This window comes from Equus quagga, chromosome 3 (genome assembly GCF_021613505.1).
Source record: "Equus quagga isolate Etosha38 chromosome 3, UCLA_HA_Equagga_1.0, whole genome shotgun sequence".
Taxonomy (NCBI): domain Eukaryota; kingdom Metazoa; phylum Chordata; class Mammalia; order Perissodactyla; family Equidae; genus Equus; species Equus quagga.
The window spans coordinates 86,330,604-86,349,064 of NC_060269.1; the positions used below are offsets into that span (position 1 = coordinate 86,330,604).

Sequence of the window (18,461 nt, forward strand, 5' to 3'; positions counted from 1 at the left end):
TGTCAAGGTCTGAAAGACACATGGGATGTTATGGACTGAATTGTGTCCCCCCAAATTCTTATGTTGAAGCCCTAAACCCCAATGTGACTGGATTTGATGATAAAGCCTCTAAAGAGATAATTAAGGTCAAATGAGGTCATAAGGGTAGGGCCCTAATACAATAATAGGAATGGTGTCCTTATAAGAAGAGGAAGTGTGTGAGCACAGAGAAAAGGCCATGTGAGGACACAGCGAGAAGACAGCCGTCTCCAGGCCCAGGAGAGAAGCCTCAGGCCAAACCAACTCTGCTAGCACCTTGATCTTGGACTTCCAGCCTCCAGAACTGTGAGAAAATACATTTCTGTTATGTAAGCTACCCAGTCTGTGGTATTTTGTTTGGGTAGCGCAGGCAGACTAACACATGGTATCAGCAAGGAGGAGGGCCCTGCAGGCCAGGGCCTGGTCAAATTAAGCACCGACACTCTATTTCCACTGCAGCTTTGCTTCCTCCATACTCATTCCCACCTGGGGGTCTCCCTACTCCAAGGGAATCCTGCCACCTTCTGACAATGAGTGTATGTCTTGTCCCTTAGACTCTTAATGGGCAGGAGCTATGATATTTCTGTCATATCACCCAGAGGCTTGTGCTACATAAAACAAAAAGGCTCATTCGATGCTTGAGGATTGGTTGATGTGTTCTCTCATCCTTCACCTGCATCGGAGATTGCTAACCCCATGGAACCCCTGAGTGGGGTTTCAGGAGCTTGCCCACAGCTTTCATCAGATTCTCAGAGGGAATCCTAGCACTAAAGTCAAAAAAAAATTCTTCAACTTAGATGTTGGCTTTCATTAGACCCTTCTCACCAGTGCTGATATGACGTGGGTCAGTTCATACACAGGAGTGTAATAAGCTCTTTATTTATCAAAGTTCTCTCATCACATTTAGACACTGGATAAGTTTCAAAATCTGATCTACAGTTCCATCTGTCAGGTGGGTATTGTTGTAGGTTTATTGTTCTCAGCTTCATGAGCTGTAAACTATTTTAGAAACGACAGCTTCAGAAACAAGAGTTTGGCTATCTGCCCATGAACATCCCCAAAGTAAAACCACACTTAAAAGACATTGTGCATTCAAGGTCTTTTTATTTTTTATTTTTTAAAAAAACATTTTTCTCTGTTATCTAGTTATAAGAAATAATAGTGGGTCTTTTTAATCGTGTTATAAATTAATAAGTCTAGAGAAAACATCCTGTGAAACTGAGGGTCAAAAGTCTCAAGCATTCCCACCTACAAAGGAACTCTGTGGGTACATATTTAGATGAGATGAATCCAGTTTTATTTAACCAAGTTATTTTTTATGTTAGCACAGATTTCTATAAGAAATTTTATTTTGATCATTTTGTAAAAACAAAAAATATCAACTTCAGTGTTAGAAAAAATATTTTTGTTGGTTAAATCTTTTTTTCATAGCCCTCTAACCAAAACCTTCTCTATATTCTCACTGATGTAATTACCTGAAATCAGTCTCATAAACCTATATCAGATAAGCGGAGAATGCTTGTTAGGATAAGAAGTTAACATTTTGGATCCTTGAGAACTCGAGAAAATTTCCTTTAGCCAACCCAGGCAAAATCTTCAGCAATGCTTGGCCTGCACACCCAGCAACAGTTCCACCAGCCCGAGGCCCTCAGGAGCTGTTGAGAAGTTGTGCCTGTGTCTCCCACGCTTCCCAGGCCCAGGTGTGCCGAGAGGCCGAGGAGACGCAAAATCGAACACAGCCCACAGTTTGATCCTTCCTCTGAGGAGACTACTGCTCACACCCTAGGCCTTGGCGAAGGAAAAACAGCCCATTGTCTGAGGCGAAATCACGTCACATCACTTCATCCTGTGCCTGGAAAGGCGGTTTGGAACAAGTAATCCTGATTCTAGAGATGTCAGCCGGTTCCCAGCTGCACCGTGACTTGTTTGCAGTTCCTAGGCAAAGTGCCCAGTTTCCGCTGCTGCAAATTTCCCCAGCTGCAAAACAGAGATAGTTCTGGTTACCCTTCTCTGGCGTGTTCTGAAAGATAAGTCGGGCAAATGTTTCTAAAGTACTTGGAGTCACTTGCCTGAGGGCATATTTGCCTAGAACTATAGGTGGCATTTTTGCTTATTTTTGTTGTGTTTTTAATGTTTGTTTTGCCTTTGGCCTGACTTTGGTCGAAAATCTAAATTAAATTACAAGCATTTGTGTAACATCAATGGAACATTTACAGTATGCAAAGCACTGTGCTGGGCACGTGGAGAGTACAGAGGGGGCACATCCCTACCCTCAAGGGGCAAACAGCTCGCTCAGAAGGACAGATTAGAGCCTAGAGGCTGAGTAACTCAAGCAGGACAGTTGGCCAAGGTCGGTGGGTGGGAATCCCCCTCTACAACTGACCAGCTGGAGACCTTGGAAAAATCGCTCTGCTTACCGAGCTTCAGCTTCCTCACATGCAAATCACAATAACTAACATTTATTGAATGTCTGCTGGGTGGCAGATGTTCTATGCGCTTGTATTTACTTACTTAAAACTCAGAACAACTGCCTGAGATAGACCATATTGTCGTCCCCATATTCGTGGACGATATCACCCCATCTTATAGATAAAGATGCTGAAGATTAGAAAGGTTACCTAACTTGTCCCAGGTCATACACTTGGGAAGTGGTGAAGCCAAGATGCGAACCCAACCTGCATGGCCTCAAAGCGTGCAGACTTTAACACTAGACTACACTGCCCTCAAATGGGAACGTAGTGATAGTCACCTCATACAGACTTAGGATCCACTGAAACAATGCATGAGCCACTGTTAGCACAGTGTCTGACACATAATAAATGTGCAGTAAATGTAGAAGCAGCAGTAGAAGAAATTAGACACATATATAAATAACCAGAATGCCGAGTCAAAAATAAACACATGGTCCAGTCAATTTCACAGGAAAACGCCTGCTCATGGACCAATCAATATATGGGGGGTTATAGTAAGGAGTTGTGTTGGGGGAGAGCAGTCTATGAATGGCAGTATTTCCGAATCGGCATACAAGAGAGCTATAATGTACAGGAGTGATGCTTCATATACAGGTAAATTTCTGAAGGGCACCCAAAAAAGAGTTCAGGTGTCTGCAGTAGCCTGCTATTGCTAAAATTCAGACTGTATCTGTGAGAACAATTTCCAATTAAGCAATGTAAAAATGCATCTGCGGCAATTCTTCTCCCCTTCCTTAACCTCCACCCCCCAACTTCCTTTAGGAAGAAACAACACCATGGAGTTTCTTTTCAAAGCCTTAAAATACAGATCCCCCAAAAAGGGATCCTGTTTGTAAAACCTTTTAGAGTTGTTTGAAAGAGAGAGAGAAAAAAAAGGGCATAAAGAGCCAAGTACTTATATTCCAGCCAAGTTATGAGTCTCTGAGAACAAGAGCTTGAGGGAGGACTGTTAACCCCATCTTCTGGGGCAGAGTGAGCTCTTCCCCTGTGGGTCTGCACTGCCTGCGAAGCTCAGCGCCCCGCTGTGAGTGAGAGGCCAGCCTGCTAGAGAACAGCAGGAATCGGCAACAAAAACGATGACAGTCTGAAATACGCCCCAGCGCCAACCTCCAAATTCGTCTGTCACTTCAGACCCTGACTAGTTGACAGAGCAGCAGAATTTCAACTCCAATAGACTTGAATGTGTTTCTGGGCAAAGAAGCAGAGCTAACGAGGGACGAGATTTAAAGAGTTTCTCTTGGGTATTTATCAAATTTTTATTTCCTGGCTGTGTGCAAAGAAGGGATTCAATTTCAATTGTCTACTAAGGCTCTGGGTCCGGCCACCTACCTGAAGGTAAATTTTAATGAATTGACTGTATCGTCTAATTGCATTTGTTAAACTGATGTGGATGATCTGATGAAGCTGTCTAATATTTGTGCCTAATACAAAGCCATTTATTTATCAAAAAAACCCTTTTGCATGATTTGCAGAAAAGCTACTTAATAAGGGATTTTAACACTTGTATTCATGTTTCCTTTTCTTCTCCAAGATTAAATAGTCAGTACTAGTAAATGCTGGTTTTAGTATAGACCAAGAACACAAATGTAGTGCTGTTGTTAACCAAATTAGCATCAGATCTCGGTGAAATCCGAATCCTGAAATGTGTTTTGTAGAAATACTTTACTAAATATATTAAATAGATCATAGGAAAAGCATTTTTTTAAAACTTTCAAATCAAAGTAATTTGTGTATTTTCCATGTCTAAATAATCTGAAGTTATTCAGTCTCAACCATCGTCCGAGTCTGTACCTAACAGCAATGTAGAAATGAAACAGCTTGCTTTTGCAAAAGGTAGGAAAATCTCTATAATACTGTATTCTTCTTTGATTATTTTTTAGTTGTTGTGACTATTATCTCTTTTCTAATTCTCTTTTACAGCTTTGTGACTAATTGTTTCTTGTCTCCTATCGTTTTTTAAGATGCACACACACATACATAAAATTCCTCTAATTTCTAATAATGTCTTAATTAGGAATGAAAAAAGGAGGGAGGGAGGGGAATCAAAGAGCTAGAGATGATGATAACGCTTGTATTGTAAGGTACTATCGTCTCTGGCTCTAGCTTCTAAAATAAAACAATAATGCAAGTCATGCTCACTCATTCCTCCTCCGTATTAGAGGTCACCCTGCAGGAGGAAACCATGCTCTCAACTGCGGATCGATACTCTCCATACTGGAAACCAAGAGGCACTGCAGAAAGAGTCTCTGTCTTGCACTGCCTTTAATCTGCAGAGGCGAAAGATGTCACCTTGGCATTGTATCCGAGCTCTCCTCTGGCCCAGGGCCTGAATATACTGAATAGAAACGTTCACTCAACCCAACTCAGCAGAAATCTTTTTAAAAATTCTCCCCTTTCTCACGGGTACCAGGCTTTTTCAGTTCACAGCTTATTCAGCTAAACCTTAATGTTTATGACTATTCTTAACTGTGACTATTTAAAAAAAGAAAAAGAAAACCTCTCTTAGGAAAGATTTCTGTTTATTCAACGAGATCTAGCAAAGCAGAGCAGTCTATTTCATCTACTTATCATCCAGCCAGCTAACGCTGCGCTCCACATTTTGGAAAAGAATATGTATGTGTTATTAATGAATCTTGCCTTTTTCTTTCAGGGATGTTTTGTACAGCCATTAGGCAATCAGAGTACTGGGGTTTCCTTTTCAGGTCTTTTGGGATTTAATCCTAATAGTCTGTCATGGCACAGCTTCACTTACCAACTATGTAAAAGTAATAAATAGTGATGACAGAAATGAAAGGAATAGTGATGCATCTGGAAAACTCTAAAACATTATTCACTTCATTTCCTCTCAACTACTATTTTTACTCAACTGATTTGTAATAGTACACAAACATTGCTATTTCAGTTAAGTTTAGCACAATGTCCAGAAGATGTTGGGAATCTTTTTCTACCACGAAGAAGATAAACAACTGTTGTTAAAAGACTTCTGGTGCCCTTTGCCCTCACATATCATTCTGAAACAACCTTCAGTGAAGGAAAAGGGGGCCCCATAAATCCAGAAGAATTTCCCCAGTAGGCCTGGCTGCCCAAGAGATGCCATACTAGGCCAGAGTCTGGTTATACAGGGCCCACAGGGCATCTTCTGCCAAAGGCTGAGCTTGCAATGGTAGTATCACTTGGAGCTAGCCTGGTTTGTGTCTTGGCATCACAAGATGGACAGAACTCTGGGGAACAGAGTGTGTGGCCTTGACCGATTGTAGGGAGATGATGTGATAGAGTGGAGAAGATCGTGAGCTCTGGAAACACACAGACCTTGTTTATATCCAGGCTTTAGCAGGCTCTATGACTTTGGGCAAATGACTCTTTGAGCCTCAGCCTCCTCATTTGTGGAAATGGAGATCATAAAATTAGTTGCTCCTTCAGAGATTGTTGTGAGAATTAAGTGAAAAAAACAGCTATGCTGGTACATATGAAGCAATCAATGGATCAGAGCTAATATTAAAGTAATAGCCTACTTAAACATCCCCACTGGAACTCTGTAGAAAGGGAATTTACTCTAGGTTTTCCCTCAGGCCTTCTTCCTTGTACTTACACACTTTGCTGTATAATCAAATGTCCATGCCAGGTCTGTGCCTCGGAGTCAGCGCAGTAGCGTGGACAGAGCATGGTTTCAGAATCGAACACACCTGGGTCTGAATCCTGAGTCTGCCTCTTACAGGCTGTGGGAGCCTGGGCAATCGCTTCACACCTTCCAGCTTCAGTTTACCCATCTATTAAGCAAATAGTGATAATAATACCCACAAATGGGGTTGATGTTGGAATTAAATAAGATGTTTTTTAAATGCCAAATACAGCACCTAGCAGAGTACTAGACACACAGGAAATTTTATTGGTTGCTTATAAGAAATCTCGTACATCAATGAGAAAGTATTCAGTTATATACTTGGAGTGATTTTTCTGGTAGTAAAATTGGGGATCAAGAAGGAAATTTTCTTTAAATCATCTTTTTTTATCCAAAGAAATGGAAAAATAAACCTGACACTATTGTATTCTCCCAGGTGGGGGTCCGGGGGCCTCAACATGAAGTATTTATGACTACGAGTCTTTACTACTTCTTCAATTAGTTGCTTCTTAATGGCCAAGTCAAATGGAACCAAAGAGAGTTTTCTGTTTCAGATTGCCATTAAGAAGAGTCAGATGAAATGCTGCTTTGCAGTCAATTCTGTTTTGTTGGCCTACTTGGACAGGAGAGAAGGCCCCCAACATTCCTCCTTTCTGATCTTTTCTAAAGGCAAGAATAGGGATTTTGACTTGTTCTAGGGGATATTTTTTCCTCTCTGACTGAGATTCAAACTAAAGGGCTTAGTTTTTGTTTTTTGTTTTTGTGAACCTCTCCCCTATGTTCCTAGCATTGAAGTGTCAGCTGCTTTTTCTGGCCACATGTAGCAGGAGCAGCCTGTTGTCATAGCAATGAAAGGGTATAGAGAGACTCGAGTTTCATGACCTGCTCTGTGAAATAACTCTTAGTCTGCTTTAAAATCCTTCTTTAGAAATGAAGTCTCCAGTCCTGGCTTGTTCCCTTCCTATTATGCAACCAACTTATGTACACCAACTGCAGTAGCTAAATGTTTCCTTTGAAGAGTCAATGAATAGGTGATAAGAAAATGAACAAGAAAGCTACTAACACAGTGATCAGTTTACTGCGGAGCGCAGGGGACAAACAACTGGAAAGGCAAGGGCAGAGAAATAGAAATGACCTCACTCTATAACACATACTGCACATGCTGCAATAAATCCATTTTCTGAGTTCCCACAGCCTCCTCTCATCTTCACGCTGTGTTGTAGTATCATGGTTATCCCGGGGATTCTGGGGCTGGCTGCCTGGACTCGAATCCTGGCACTCCCTAGTGTTTTTATCGTATCCACTCTTTGCCTTCGTCTTCTCATCTGTAAAATAGAGATCATAATAGTCATAAAATTGTGGGAATGGAATGAGATACTGTATGTAAGGCTCTTATTACAGTATCTGACCAGTGATAAAGGTTGGCTGTTAAGCTCACAAACCTCAGTTTCCCCTGCTTATTAAACAGGGATAACAGCTAATTCATAAGTTTGCTGGAAGATTAGCTGAAATAACAGGTGTAAGTGCTCAATCAGCAGTACTTTAATACTTTTCATCATTAATTCTAACTCTGAATACAATGGCTTTTTTGAACTTTGAGTGTCCCAGTGAGTAAACTGTAATGAATACAGGCCTCAGAATTATCATTGTATAAACATGAGCCGTTGCATTTCTAAAGAGAAAAGAAAGAATTAAGGATTTTTACATTTATAAAGAGTAAAGATTCTTCTCATCTTAACACTAGGGCAAAAGGTATTAAGACATCTTATCTTTCATTAAAATGCTTTTTATTAAAGTTTCTGTTTTAATTTCTTCAGTGTTTTCTAGGTCATGCAGTTACGTAAATAACTAATCTTATGTCTCAAACAACTAACGGATTCAGTGTTCTACTCCAGGCAAAATGCAGAGTGTCACAGGAGCGACCAGAGAGAGGGGCCGTGCTCCCGTGGAGCTTAGTGACTAGTTAGGGAGACAGTCATTAGTCAAATCATCACATTAATACACAGTGCATACGCCCAAACCTAAGGTGACCTCAAATACAAAGCCATCTTCATTTGTCTGGTGAAAATATACCCAAAGTCTTTGGCCAACCTAAATGCACAAATGGATAAAGTATTGTAATGTATACTGAGGATACTTACTCTATTGTTACGCATACATATTTAAAATCTCATTTTAAATATTTTATACTTACAATATGTTAAATATTTAATTTTAATTTAATATCAATACTTTAAATATTTTATACTTATAAAAATGACTTTTTCCATTCTCACAGTTCATGAAACAGCTTTGTTAGCACTCTCTATATGCATCTTTAACCTCAGTGTCTGTGTTCACTGGACCCACTCTGTAATTACCTAATACGGAGCAGTGCATCATCGCTTCTCTGCAAGTTGTTCGTAACACACTTACCAAAATCTGCTGACGCTGCAAATTTGATCCCCAAGCATAAATTCTCATACTATGGTGATGACCTCCTCACATTAATTACTTGCTATATTGTTTTTTCCAGTACTCTTTAAAGGGCTTATTTAAAACCACTTGAGTCTGTAATGTGTGGTTTTCTAAATCTGCAATTTCAACACTTGCAATAATGAAGTCATACCTCAAGCATAACTACTAAATCTGTTTTAAATATCTTTATTATTTATTATCTTTTGGATTGTCAAGGTGACCTTCTTAAGAACAAAAATAAGCATTGCTAGAGATCATTTAAGGCTGTTTTCCTGAAATGGTACTTTGCAGTTCGAAATGAGGTAACTGAGATGATGGCCTTTAATGGAAGAGATCTCAGAAGCACTAGAATAGAAAGCAAATCCCTCTTTTTATAGCATAATTTGGGGGGAGGGTTGAAAAATTCACATTAAATTTGAACGTGTATTGTATATAACTATATGCTGAAGTAAGTGTTAAGAGGGAAAAGCACCTTTGTTCTAAGAAAGTGTGTAAGGAGTCTGATCTCCACTCAAGGTCAGTGATGGCTTTCCTCCATCTGAAGGCTAAATAAAGGATAACTTTGTGGTGTGTGTGTGTGTGAGAGAGAGAGAGAGAGACAGAGAATGTTGGGTGGTGGTGGTTGGGCGAGCGGGTGCTGGCAAGAGAGCTCTGTGAGTGTGAACACCTTGTGCAAAGAGCCAGTAGCAGGAGGGATATGGCCTGTTGAAGGAACAGGGAGAAGGCCAGCTCCTCTGAGAGCAAGGGGCAGAGGAGCGGGAGACGTAAATGCTAAGCAGCTCCCCATAACGCCCTCTTCCCTGAGCACTAAGTGTCCTTATCCTCCGCTTGTTTCATATTTAACATGTATCTTTAACGTCTCTGTTGAGTTCTGGTTAGACTCAAAGCCCCCACAGGCATGAACCATGTCTATGCCTCACCTGGGCCCACATGGTGGTAGGTCTAATTAGAAAGGATGATGGGCAGTTGAAGGTGAGAGCTCCAGAAAAATCTGTATCATTGAGTCTATCATATACACTTGCAGGCCTCGGATAGTTTGATTTCAGATGGTGACTCAGCACAGAAGTCAGAATAGAAGCGCGTCTTTTCTAATCCTTCAGATTACTTTAATGTCAAGCTACAGAGCTCTCCCAAGAGACGTATTAATACTTTAAAAGCCCTAAAGCATCAGTGTTAACTCTGGATCAGGTAACAACATGTATATGTTAGCCAAGATATGACTAAAGGATTTGTTCTCTGATAACGAAGCCTTTGGCTATCATGTAAAGACAGAATGAAGAGAATACTCTGTTTGAGTTTGATTATGAAGTACCTATGATAATCATTTTGTTTGCTACATTTCCTTCAAAGGAAATTTTTCCATAGTTATGATAATTACTAAAAATAGCAGCCTACAGGCTTCCTCTGATATAAACAAATTCAACAGAAGATACCTGGCCTTATTTGGAAGCGTGGGTGTGCTTACTCCAAGAAATGATATGGCAATAGTAAGAAGAAAAATAAAATAACAGGACAAACAGTCAATGCAAACCTCTCCTTTTTCTAGGGTAGTTGGGATGTCTTTTTCAATTTGTTTGACTTTAGACAAGGCAAGAGGAACAGATCAAGTACTCATCATCTGCTCTGAAAACCAAAAATGCTGAAGCAAGTTTCCTTGGACTAGAAAGAAAGAGGAGGGCTTGTAAGTTTGGCTGAGGCTTCCAAGAAAGGAGCCAACAACTAGGGGGAGGGGGAGAGGTTCAGCTTGAGGGACTCAAGGCAACGTGAGGAAAATTCAATTAGAAAGACTTGAAGCAATAACTCCTAGCACTGAAATTTCCGAGGAGTCATTGACATAGCCAATACGAGAGATGGAAAAGAATAGACTCCAAGCCTATTCCTCCCTTTAGAGGGATGCATGGCCATGTTTACACTAGTTCAGTGATCAGACAGCTCGTTAATGCTCAGAAGAAAAGGAAAGAGAAAGGGGATAAAAAGAGAAAAGAGATATAGCGAGATGAGAAGTGCCCAGTGGTGATAGATGGTTACGTTAAATAAATTTAAGTGGCAAAGCAACATGCAGAATGTCAAAAATAAAATTTACCTTTTTAAGTTTAAATTCAAACTAATGTTCTCAATTAATAAATTAATTAATGTTCTAAAAAGAAACTATAGGGGCCAGCCCAGTGGCTTAACGGTTAAGTTCACACACTCTGCTTTGGCAGCCTGCCCAGGGTTCACTGGTTCGGATCCTGGGTGCAGACCTACACAAAGCTCATCAAGCCACACTGTGGTGGCATCCCACATATAAAATAGAGGAAAATGGGCACAGATGTTAGCTCAAGGCTAATCTTCCTCAGCAAAAAGAGATGGATTAGTGGCGGATGTTAGTTCAGGGCTAATATTCCTCAAAAAAAAAAAAAACTATATGAACCGAAAAGAAATCAAATACAAAAATCTACTCTGACCTAATCTTATTCTAATTTAAATTTCTAGAAAATATTGTAGAAACTGAAATGGAATGAATTATAAATAAAAACTCAAAATGAACCAGAGTACCCAAAATATATTCTGGTTGCTTTTGTAAGTTCACTCCTAAGTCTAGATGCAGAATGATGTCCTAGGCTGTGCCAAACTTTAGGCACCCTGCCTTTCTCTAGGAGATAGAAATTTCAGGACACCAAAAGCCAGAGAGACTAGGAAATGTCCTGTGTTCCCTACCAAACGCAAGGTCAAAGTAGTATTTAGCTATCACGTGTACTGCTTTCCACGTGCCACCTGAAGGACTGTGTACTCTGTCTTAGAGGCCAGAGCTGGCATTGCTCCAGCAGAAATCAGCGGTGGCTGACACACACATGGCCCTTTTTGCGTGTGCTTTTCTGGCCAATCCCTGCAGGCTTGGCTGGGCTACATTTCCAGCTAGAGGGGAAAATATTCAGGCCCTTTTTCTTGTTTTTTCCACGGACAGAACTTGTAGACCTGCTGAGAAATCTAATTACAACCTCCTTTCATGGTGAAATCCAATTACAACCTCTCCCTTGGTGAAAGCCAATCCTTTTGATACAAAAGGAAGCTAAACAAAGGGGTTTCAAGTAGGGGATGTGCCTGTGTTCTGCCTTCTCTCTTAGGCAACTATGCAGAAAGGTTACAATGACCTTGGCTTTCCTTGCTTAGGAACAATGGGCATAACCTATTAGGACTCCCTTTCCCATAAGAAGAAAAAATATTTTCATTTCTAACGCTGGGAGTTTCTGGGGATTTGCTCAAGGATCCATTTGTTGGGCAAAGCAAATTTTGAGCCACCCTCCACACACACACTTTTGATTCAGCAAGATGATGTCTCTTATTGAACTTGCAATGTCAAGTTAAAACCAGAAAAAAGTCATGAGTTGTTTAAGCCAATCTCCTCTTGTAATCTGCTCCTGGCATCTTTAGTGTTCTCTGCCACCATTTCAGCCAACCTGTTTGCTTGAGGAAAATGAGAAACTGCAGAGCTGCTTGTAGAAGGGCCACCCTTAATTCCTAAAACCTAATTGAGATAAATGGAGACAGTTCTCAAAATAGTCGTTCATGGAAATATATATTTTATAAGTCGCTGGGATAAGTGTATAATTGCTGAAATAATAAAATTACTAAACATGTTTAATCAAATCTGTATCACTACTATAGTCTACTGAATATGTATAAAACCCAGATTTTCAGCTTACCCCCCAAAATAGACAAAATTTTTGTAAGGAGCATCTGGTCAACTAATAGGTCTTTAATTGAATATGAGTGGAGTGAGGAGTGGGAAATACTTTTGTTTTCTTTTGTTTTGTTTTAAATTGGATAAAGTTTACCCAAGGTTCAATAAAAATGCTATGCCGATAGAGTTACTAAAAGTAAATAAACAAGGGTAAGAATCCACCATTCAGAGGGACCCTCTAATAGCTCTGAAAACAAAGCATGTTTGCTATACTTGATTCAACTTTAGTTACCCAATCCTCTATATAACATGATAGGGACCCCGTGGGAAGGTGGCCTGAGACCTCCAAAAGGCAGAAGAATTGATCTTGATCACGGGTCAATGAAAACCTGTAGCTAGTTCCAAGATCTTCATGTTCTCTTAGCTCATTGGAATCATTTTTTTTAAGGATTTTATTTTTTCCTTTTTCTCCCCAAAGCTCCCCCATACATAGTTGTATATTCTTCGTTGTGGGTCCTTCTAGTTGTGGCATGCGGGACGCTGCCTCAGCGTGGCTTGATGAGCAGTGCCATCTCCGCGCCCAGGATTCGAACCAACGAAACACTGGGCCGCCTGCAGCGGAGCATGCGAACTTAACCACTCAGCCACGGGGCCAGCCCCTGGAATCATTTTTAACTCTCAAGCCATTAGGTCAGTGGATTCCCTAACCTTTTATTGGGGACGACACAACTTTGAGCGAACTCTAAATCAACACAGGTTTCTGTGGGAATTCAGAAAACAAAGCACAAATGCTGAGCCCCAGGTGTCTTCTTGCTCTCTCTTTTTCTTCCCTGGTCCCCAATTCCAGCACATAACAGTACGCTTTGAGGACCTCGTTGTGGGATGCAGGTTACACTCTTTCTAGGAAATCTTTTCAGTAATTTCCTAAACTATAGGTCGAGGGAGACACTAGAGGCTTTTGTTTTAAACTGGGACAGCTTTTGGTGTAGACCTTGGTACTCCCAGAGATCCCAGTAGCTCCTTAGATAAGCATGGGGGAGGGAGCGGGAAGTACCCCCATCAGCTCACTGATAAAAACAGCTGATTGATGTCTTCTTGTGATCTGAAAACAATTTAAAGTGATTGATTTCTAAAGCAAATGTTTTCTCATAATTTGAAAACTACTCAGGGTGGGAATGTAGGAGGTTACCATAGACTGAGATCTGGGTATGATTAACTTCTTTTCTTTCCCAAAAGATGACACACAAAAATCCAGCCCATGGTTACTTGACATTTGAGTCTTTGTTGTTTTATTTTTCTCAAATTCTGTGTGTTTGGAAGGTGGCCACAGTAAGCTCTGAGGTTGTGGTCACGGCTGGAGGTGGCTGACCCACCTCATGCTTCCCAGCACGTTGATAGCAGGGCTAATATCTCCAGAGATCCATCAGTCTAGTTATTGAATGCGGTCTGTACATTTTAGTGCCATGAAACCAAAAACAGTCATTGTCCCAAAAGAATTAACAACAGTTTTCTTTGTATGGCATTATTCATTCAAAATACAACTTTGTTTCAATTTGGCTAATTAGACCACTCTTGATTAGCCAAATTTCTACATGTTCTGGGACTAGCCACCCAAAAACAGTGTCTTTAGAAAAATGTTTAAAATGGTCAGTCAGACTGAGCTAATGAGTTGGGTTTCCTTTGGTGTGGGAAAGGGCTGGAATGAAGGCAAAAGAGCCGAGACACTAATTTCCTTCCCAAGGCTCCAGATTAATCCTGGTGTCATAACATTCTAGAGACTGCATGAAAAGAGAAGTGGAAGAGTACGGTAGAGTGAGCAGTGCCAGGTTCCAACACAAAATTCTCCCAGAGCTAGTTGCCCATATTTCTTTCTAAAACTCTTCAAACCCAAAGCACCTTCAAATCTTGTGATTACATCAGTGAAACCATCTTTATTGAGTGCTAATCACATTTTAATATCTTGTAGCTTTTGATTTTCTCTAAAGATGAGGACTGCTGTGTTCAATTTAAAAAGAAAAATGTGCACCCATTAAGGAATGTAGGAGAGGAAAACTTTTTCCTCTACCCTCTTATGTTCAGTAATTCGAGAGCGCAAATTAACCTGACAAAAGACAAGTTAACAGGAGAAAAAGCTGTATTCCTATGTACAGAGGAGCCAACAAAAATAGCTGGCTCCCTAAATGGTTAAAGTTAAAGGCTCACATACCTAATTTAGTAGGGGAAGACTGGCGGAAGAAATAGCTTCTGTGGGAAGAACAAAGAGATTTCTTTAGGAAAAACAAATGGGTTTTTAGAACAAACTGGAGGTATGGAGAGTTTGTGATGTTTATCTCTACAGGTATAAGCGGTCTTTCTGTCTTCTTCAGGATTATGAAACTCCCCTGGAGAGAGATCTACAGTAAGTTTACTCTCGGTCTCTCTCCTGGGACTAGAAGCTGCCTAGAAAAGGGAATTTATGGCAATTCTCGTTTCTCAGAAGTTTCTGCTTTTAGTCAGATAAGGGAAGCTCTGAGAAGGCTGCTTTCTGCATCTGCTGAATCTCAAATGTCTTCATCTCAGAATAATCTTTATACGAACTCCAGGGTTCTGAGTGGGTCCCCACAGCAACTGTAGAGAGACTTGAAACCGGGCAGCACTGGAGAGCAGGGTCCAGCTTTGTCGGTGGGGGATCTGAAAATACTCAAACCCATGAATCCTAAATTTTCAATCAAAGGTTGTGTTGGTCAAGGTCCCAGCATGGAAATGATAGATGCAGGCAGGAAAATTGAACTTGGAGATTTAAGGGAGTGTAATTAAGGGATTATCTTGGTAATGGTGTGGACAGGGTACAGAGAAGCCCCAAGGGGGTGCAGGAACAGGCCACTAAGAGCTAAGCTGGTTTGAGCCACGGAAGGGAGCACTGCCTGAACCCAGATGGAAAATGCTGTCTGGAGAGGTCACTGAGAGGGGCTGTGACCTCCAGAAGAGGGACCCAGTCACACAGAGGGAGCTGAGAAAATACATACTCTGATTTTACTCTCCTCCTTCCCTCTGATCCTTCCTGCCAGGGCCCCCCATTGGCTGAACCCAACAGAAACCATCAGGAAGAGAACCTGATGACGCACTGCACACAGGCCCTGGGACAGCTCAGGGTGGAGAAGGCTGCACAGTGGTTGTGGAGTGGATCTGGGGGAGCAAAGGGAAGATATCTGGATATTCAAAGAAAAGAAAATCTCTTCCCAATGTGGGAGAGGCAGAATTCACAGCTGTAGACCAGCTAGCTGTATTCTCGCCTTGCTTGAATGAATCTTCTAGCACTGCCTCTCTGAAGGCATGGATAAGCTTAGGTTTTTCACCCGATTTTCAAAGGGCTTCTCAAAACTCAGCCGTGAAATCCATTAGTGTTTATAGTGTCTGCTCCTTTCACAGAAGGCAGGTAATGAGTGACGTTGCCCCATCGGGCAAGCAATTGTTCCCCCTATTCAATGTGTTGGCCATCACCAAGGCGGAGGAGAAGCCTAGACCCCGTGCTGAATCCTGGAGGGACTTCTGCTTGCAGTGAGAGCTTTCACTAGTGGTTCACACAAGAACTACTCATCAAAGCCCCCCATTGTTCCCCAGTGGGTCCCAACCCCATGAGAATGAGGTTAGTTGGAACTGTTCTTAGGTATGATTTGCTGTTTTTCTTGATCTTGGAAGGGAACTACCTCAGCGAATAATTCTTGGTACATTCACAGAGCTGAAAGCACTTGAAATTCCTCTTCCAACTAGAACTTAACAACCAATTTACTCTATTAACAAAAGGAGAGAGACAATTTCCACTGAATCCAAAGAGGTTTTATATTATGCTGGTGGACTTTAACTAAGATGGGAAGTTGAAATAAGAGTAGTCAGAGGAGAAAGCTAAGAACCTGGCATTCAAAGGAAAGAAATCCAGGGAGGCAGAGAATAAAATAAATACCAGGCAGAGAGAAGAGCTAAAAGCAGAAGAAGAATAAGATTAATATATCGGATCATTTTAGGGGTTAGGTAGCCTTCAAAAGGTGAATTGTCATGCTATTAACAGTACAAAGCAAATCATTCAGATATTATTAAGTCCTGCAACCTGACAAATGCCACAGGACTTCAGGTGAGCCATGCTCAGGGGTGGATTCAAAATTGTGAACCAGAAGTTTACACACTGTGTGGGATCTTCTTTTTTAAAAATAGAAAAGTCAAAATCAGGTACAGGTCTTGTAAGAAGCCTGTCCAAGTGAGAAGCCCTGAAACTTAAACTTCTTAGCTTTGCGGTACTTCCACCTCTGGCCACACTCAGATGTCAATACCCAAAGAATATGCAAAAAAAGGAGGAGGAATAAATTCATGTCAACATGAGAAAACCCAGTGTTCACAGAGTAAGAGGGAATCAAAGGGCAGATGTCATAATGTGATTTGAGCGAAGAGAAATAAATATGGCCAAAATGATTTCTCCCTCTGCGCCACAGGGCAGGGAGTAGTGGAGACTTTCTGAAGGGCTGGCAAATGCCTGAGGAAAAGAACAGAGCGATGCCTCCGCAGGTCCAGCCCGGGCGGGGTTGGGAACGGAGACAACGGGAGATTAGTGAGTGGTGAGTGGCACAACACGTGAGGAACTCTGAAAGGAATGATGAAGAAGGGTGGAAACATGGCTCTCACACAATCTTGCCTAAGATAAGCCTGTGGGGATCCTCTAAATATAATTAAAGTAATCCCTAATTACACATCGCAGAAGAGGGAGAATGTACTAATTTCTCCTGAGCTAGAGAGAGATAGATCTTTGAGAATGTCCCTGAAAAGCCACCCCTTTTGAAATTCTCCTATCCTTTGGCTCCATGCTCCTCTTTCATGACTGGGACAGTGGCACACAGGGATGTTCAGGAAGATCGCACTGGATGGACTGTCTGTGAAGTGGAGTGAGGTGACGCGTGGGAATACATGTGTGGTACACAGGTGAAGTACTTAGCATAGTACCTAGCATAGAGTAAAATCTCAAAAAATATAAGCCATGACATTAGCTACTATATTAAACAACCAATGAAAAAAAACCTACTTTTTCAATAAAATAATAATTTGATGAACATAAGTGATTCTATTATTAATGAACACACTTGAGTGCTATTTCACCCAAGATGTTTAATGTTTATCCCAATTCTTTGTTGCTACTTAGAAACTTACTGACTTAAAACACCAACCGTTTCAAAAAGTCTCAAGATTTTGTGGGTCAGGAGTTTGGGCAGGTCACTGAGATGTACTGAGCCAGCAGATGAGCTGCTCTGGCGGGTCCAGGTGGCTCCACTCACACGTCCTGTGCCTTTGCGAGGACACATGGAAAGCTGGGGTTAGCAGGGACCATTGAACAGTGTCTTCTGTGGCATGACAGTCTCTTTACAAGGTGGCTTGGGGCTCCCCAAATGAGTGTTCCCAGAGATCCAGGTCAAAACTCCAAGGCTTCTTATGAGTCAAGCCCCAGAATATCACTTCCGCCCCAATCTTTTGTTCAAGTCACTAACACTGGTCCAGATTCTGGGGGAGGAGAATTTGACTCCGCCTCTCTATGGTAGGAGGAGCAAAGGATTTAAAGTATTTTTATTATACCATAGTGTTTATACATATTAAAGTAAAACTGTTAGGAATTGTCTCAAGACAGCTACCCACATGAGCTAAAATAGAGTTGATGTTTGTGGGTGTTTGGTTCTTGATAGGAGACCTGCTTCCACCATGTCAGATGTTTCATCTAGATATTTGTTCTGATGGTGCATGGGCTAGCCGGCAGAAGAACTCCAGGCATTTGAAATTCCAAACCCTGGCCAGAAAGCCATAACCATAAAAATGCAGTCTAGCTGTCATCTTTTAAAATTCCAGATGAGGTTTTCCTGAAAGTTCGGTGATGAGATATTCTGTTCCTAACAGAAGGAAAAGGCTCTCCTTGAATTTCCCCACTCTCTCTCATCTTTAACCACTCTAGACCCATGACAAAAATCAGTGGAAGGAAGGAAAGAAAGAAGTAAATTAAGAACTCTAAGTAAAGGGATGAATTGAAGTCTCTGTGGAGTATTACTTACAGGATTATTAAGCCATTTTTTTGCCTTATGAGTGTTTCAAAGAAAGTATATCTTTCATTTCATTTTTACAGTTGATGAAATTACCAAATGACTATATGATCACATTTGAGTCTCAAAACAGCCCTAGAAGATAAATAGGAAAGGTACTATTATTTTTCCTCTTTTGTGGATGA

The 18,461-nt window shown here is 41.1% G+C and overlaps 1 protein-coding gene and 1 long non-coding RNA gene across 5 annotated transcripts in view; one reads left to right on the forward strand and one right to left on the reverse strand.

Moving 5' to 3' along the window:
- Positions 1-1,159: 1,159 nt before the first annotated feature.
- Positions 1,160-18,461, reverse strand: part of LOC124237204 (uncharacterized) — a 44,255-nt gene continuing 26,953 nt past the window's right edge. The window contains exons 2-3 of the long non-coding RNA XR_006887959.1: positions 7,263-7,433; positions 1,160-1,995 (exon numbers count right to left, since the gene is read on the reverse strand). This is a non-coding gene — a long non-coding RNA (uncharacterized LOC124237204). The remainder of the gene's footprint in view (positions 1,996-7,262; positions 7,434-18,461) is intronic.
- SPARCL1 (SPARC like 1) overlaps positions 3,350-18,461 on the forward strand; it is a 42,769-nt gene continuing 27,657 nt past the window's right edge. Inside the window, exons 1-2 of one of the 4 annotated variants that reach the window (XM_046656642.1) lie at positions 3,350-3,824; positions 4,248-4,322. In XM_046656642.1, the coding sequence (XP_046512598.1) occupies positions 4,298-4,322 (25 nt within the window). In that variant the 5' untranslated portion in view covers positions 3,350-3,824; positions 4,248-4,297. The remainder of the gene's footprint in view (positions 3,825-4,247; positions 4,323-18,461) is intronic. The other 3 variants (XM_046656644.1, XM_046656645.1, XM_046656643.1) reach the window with 3 other exon arrangements.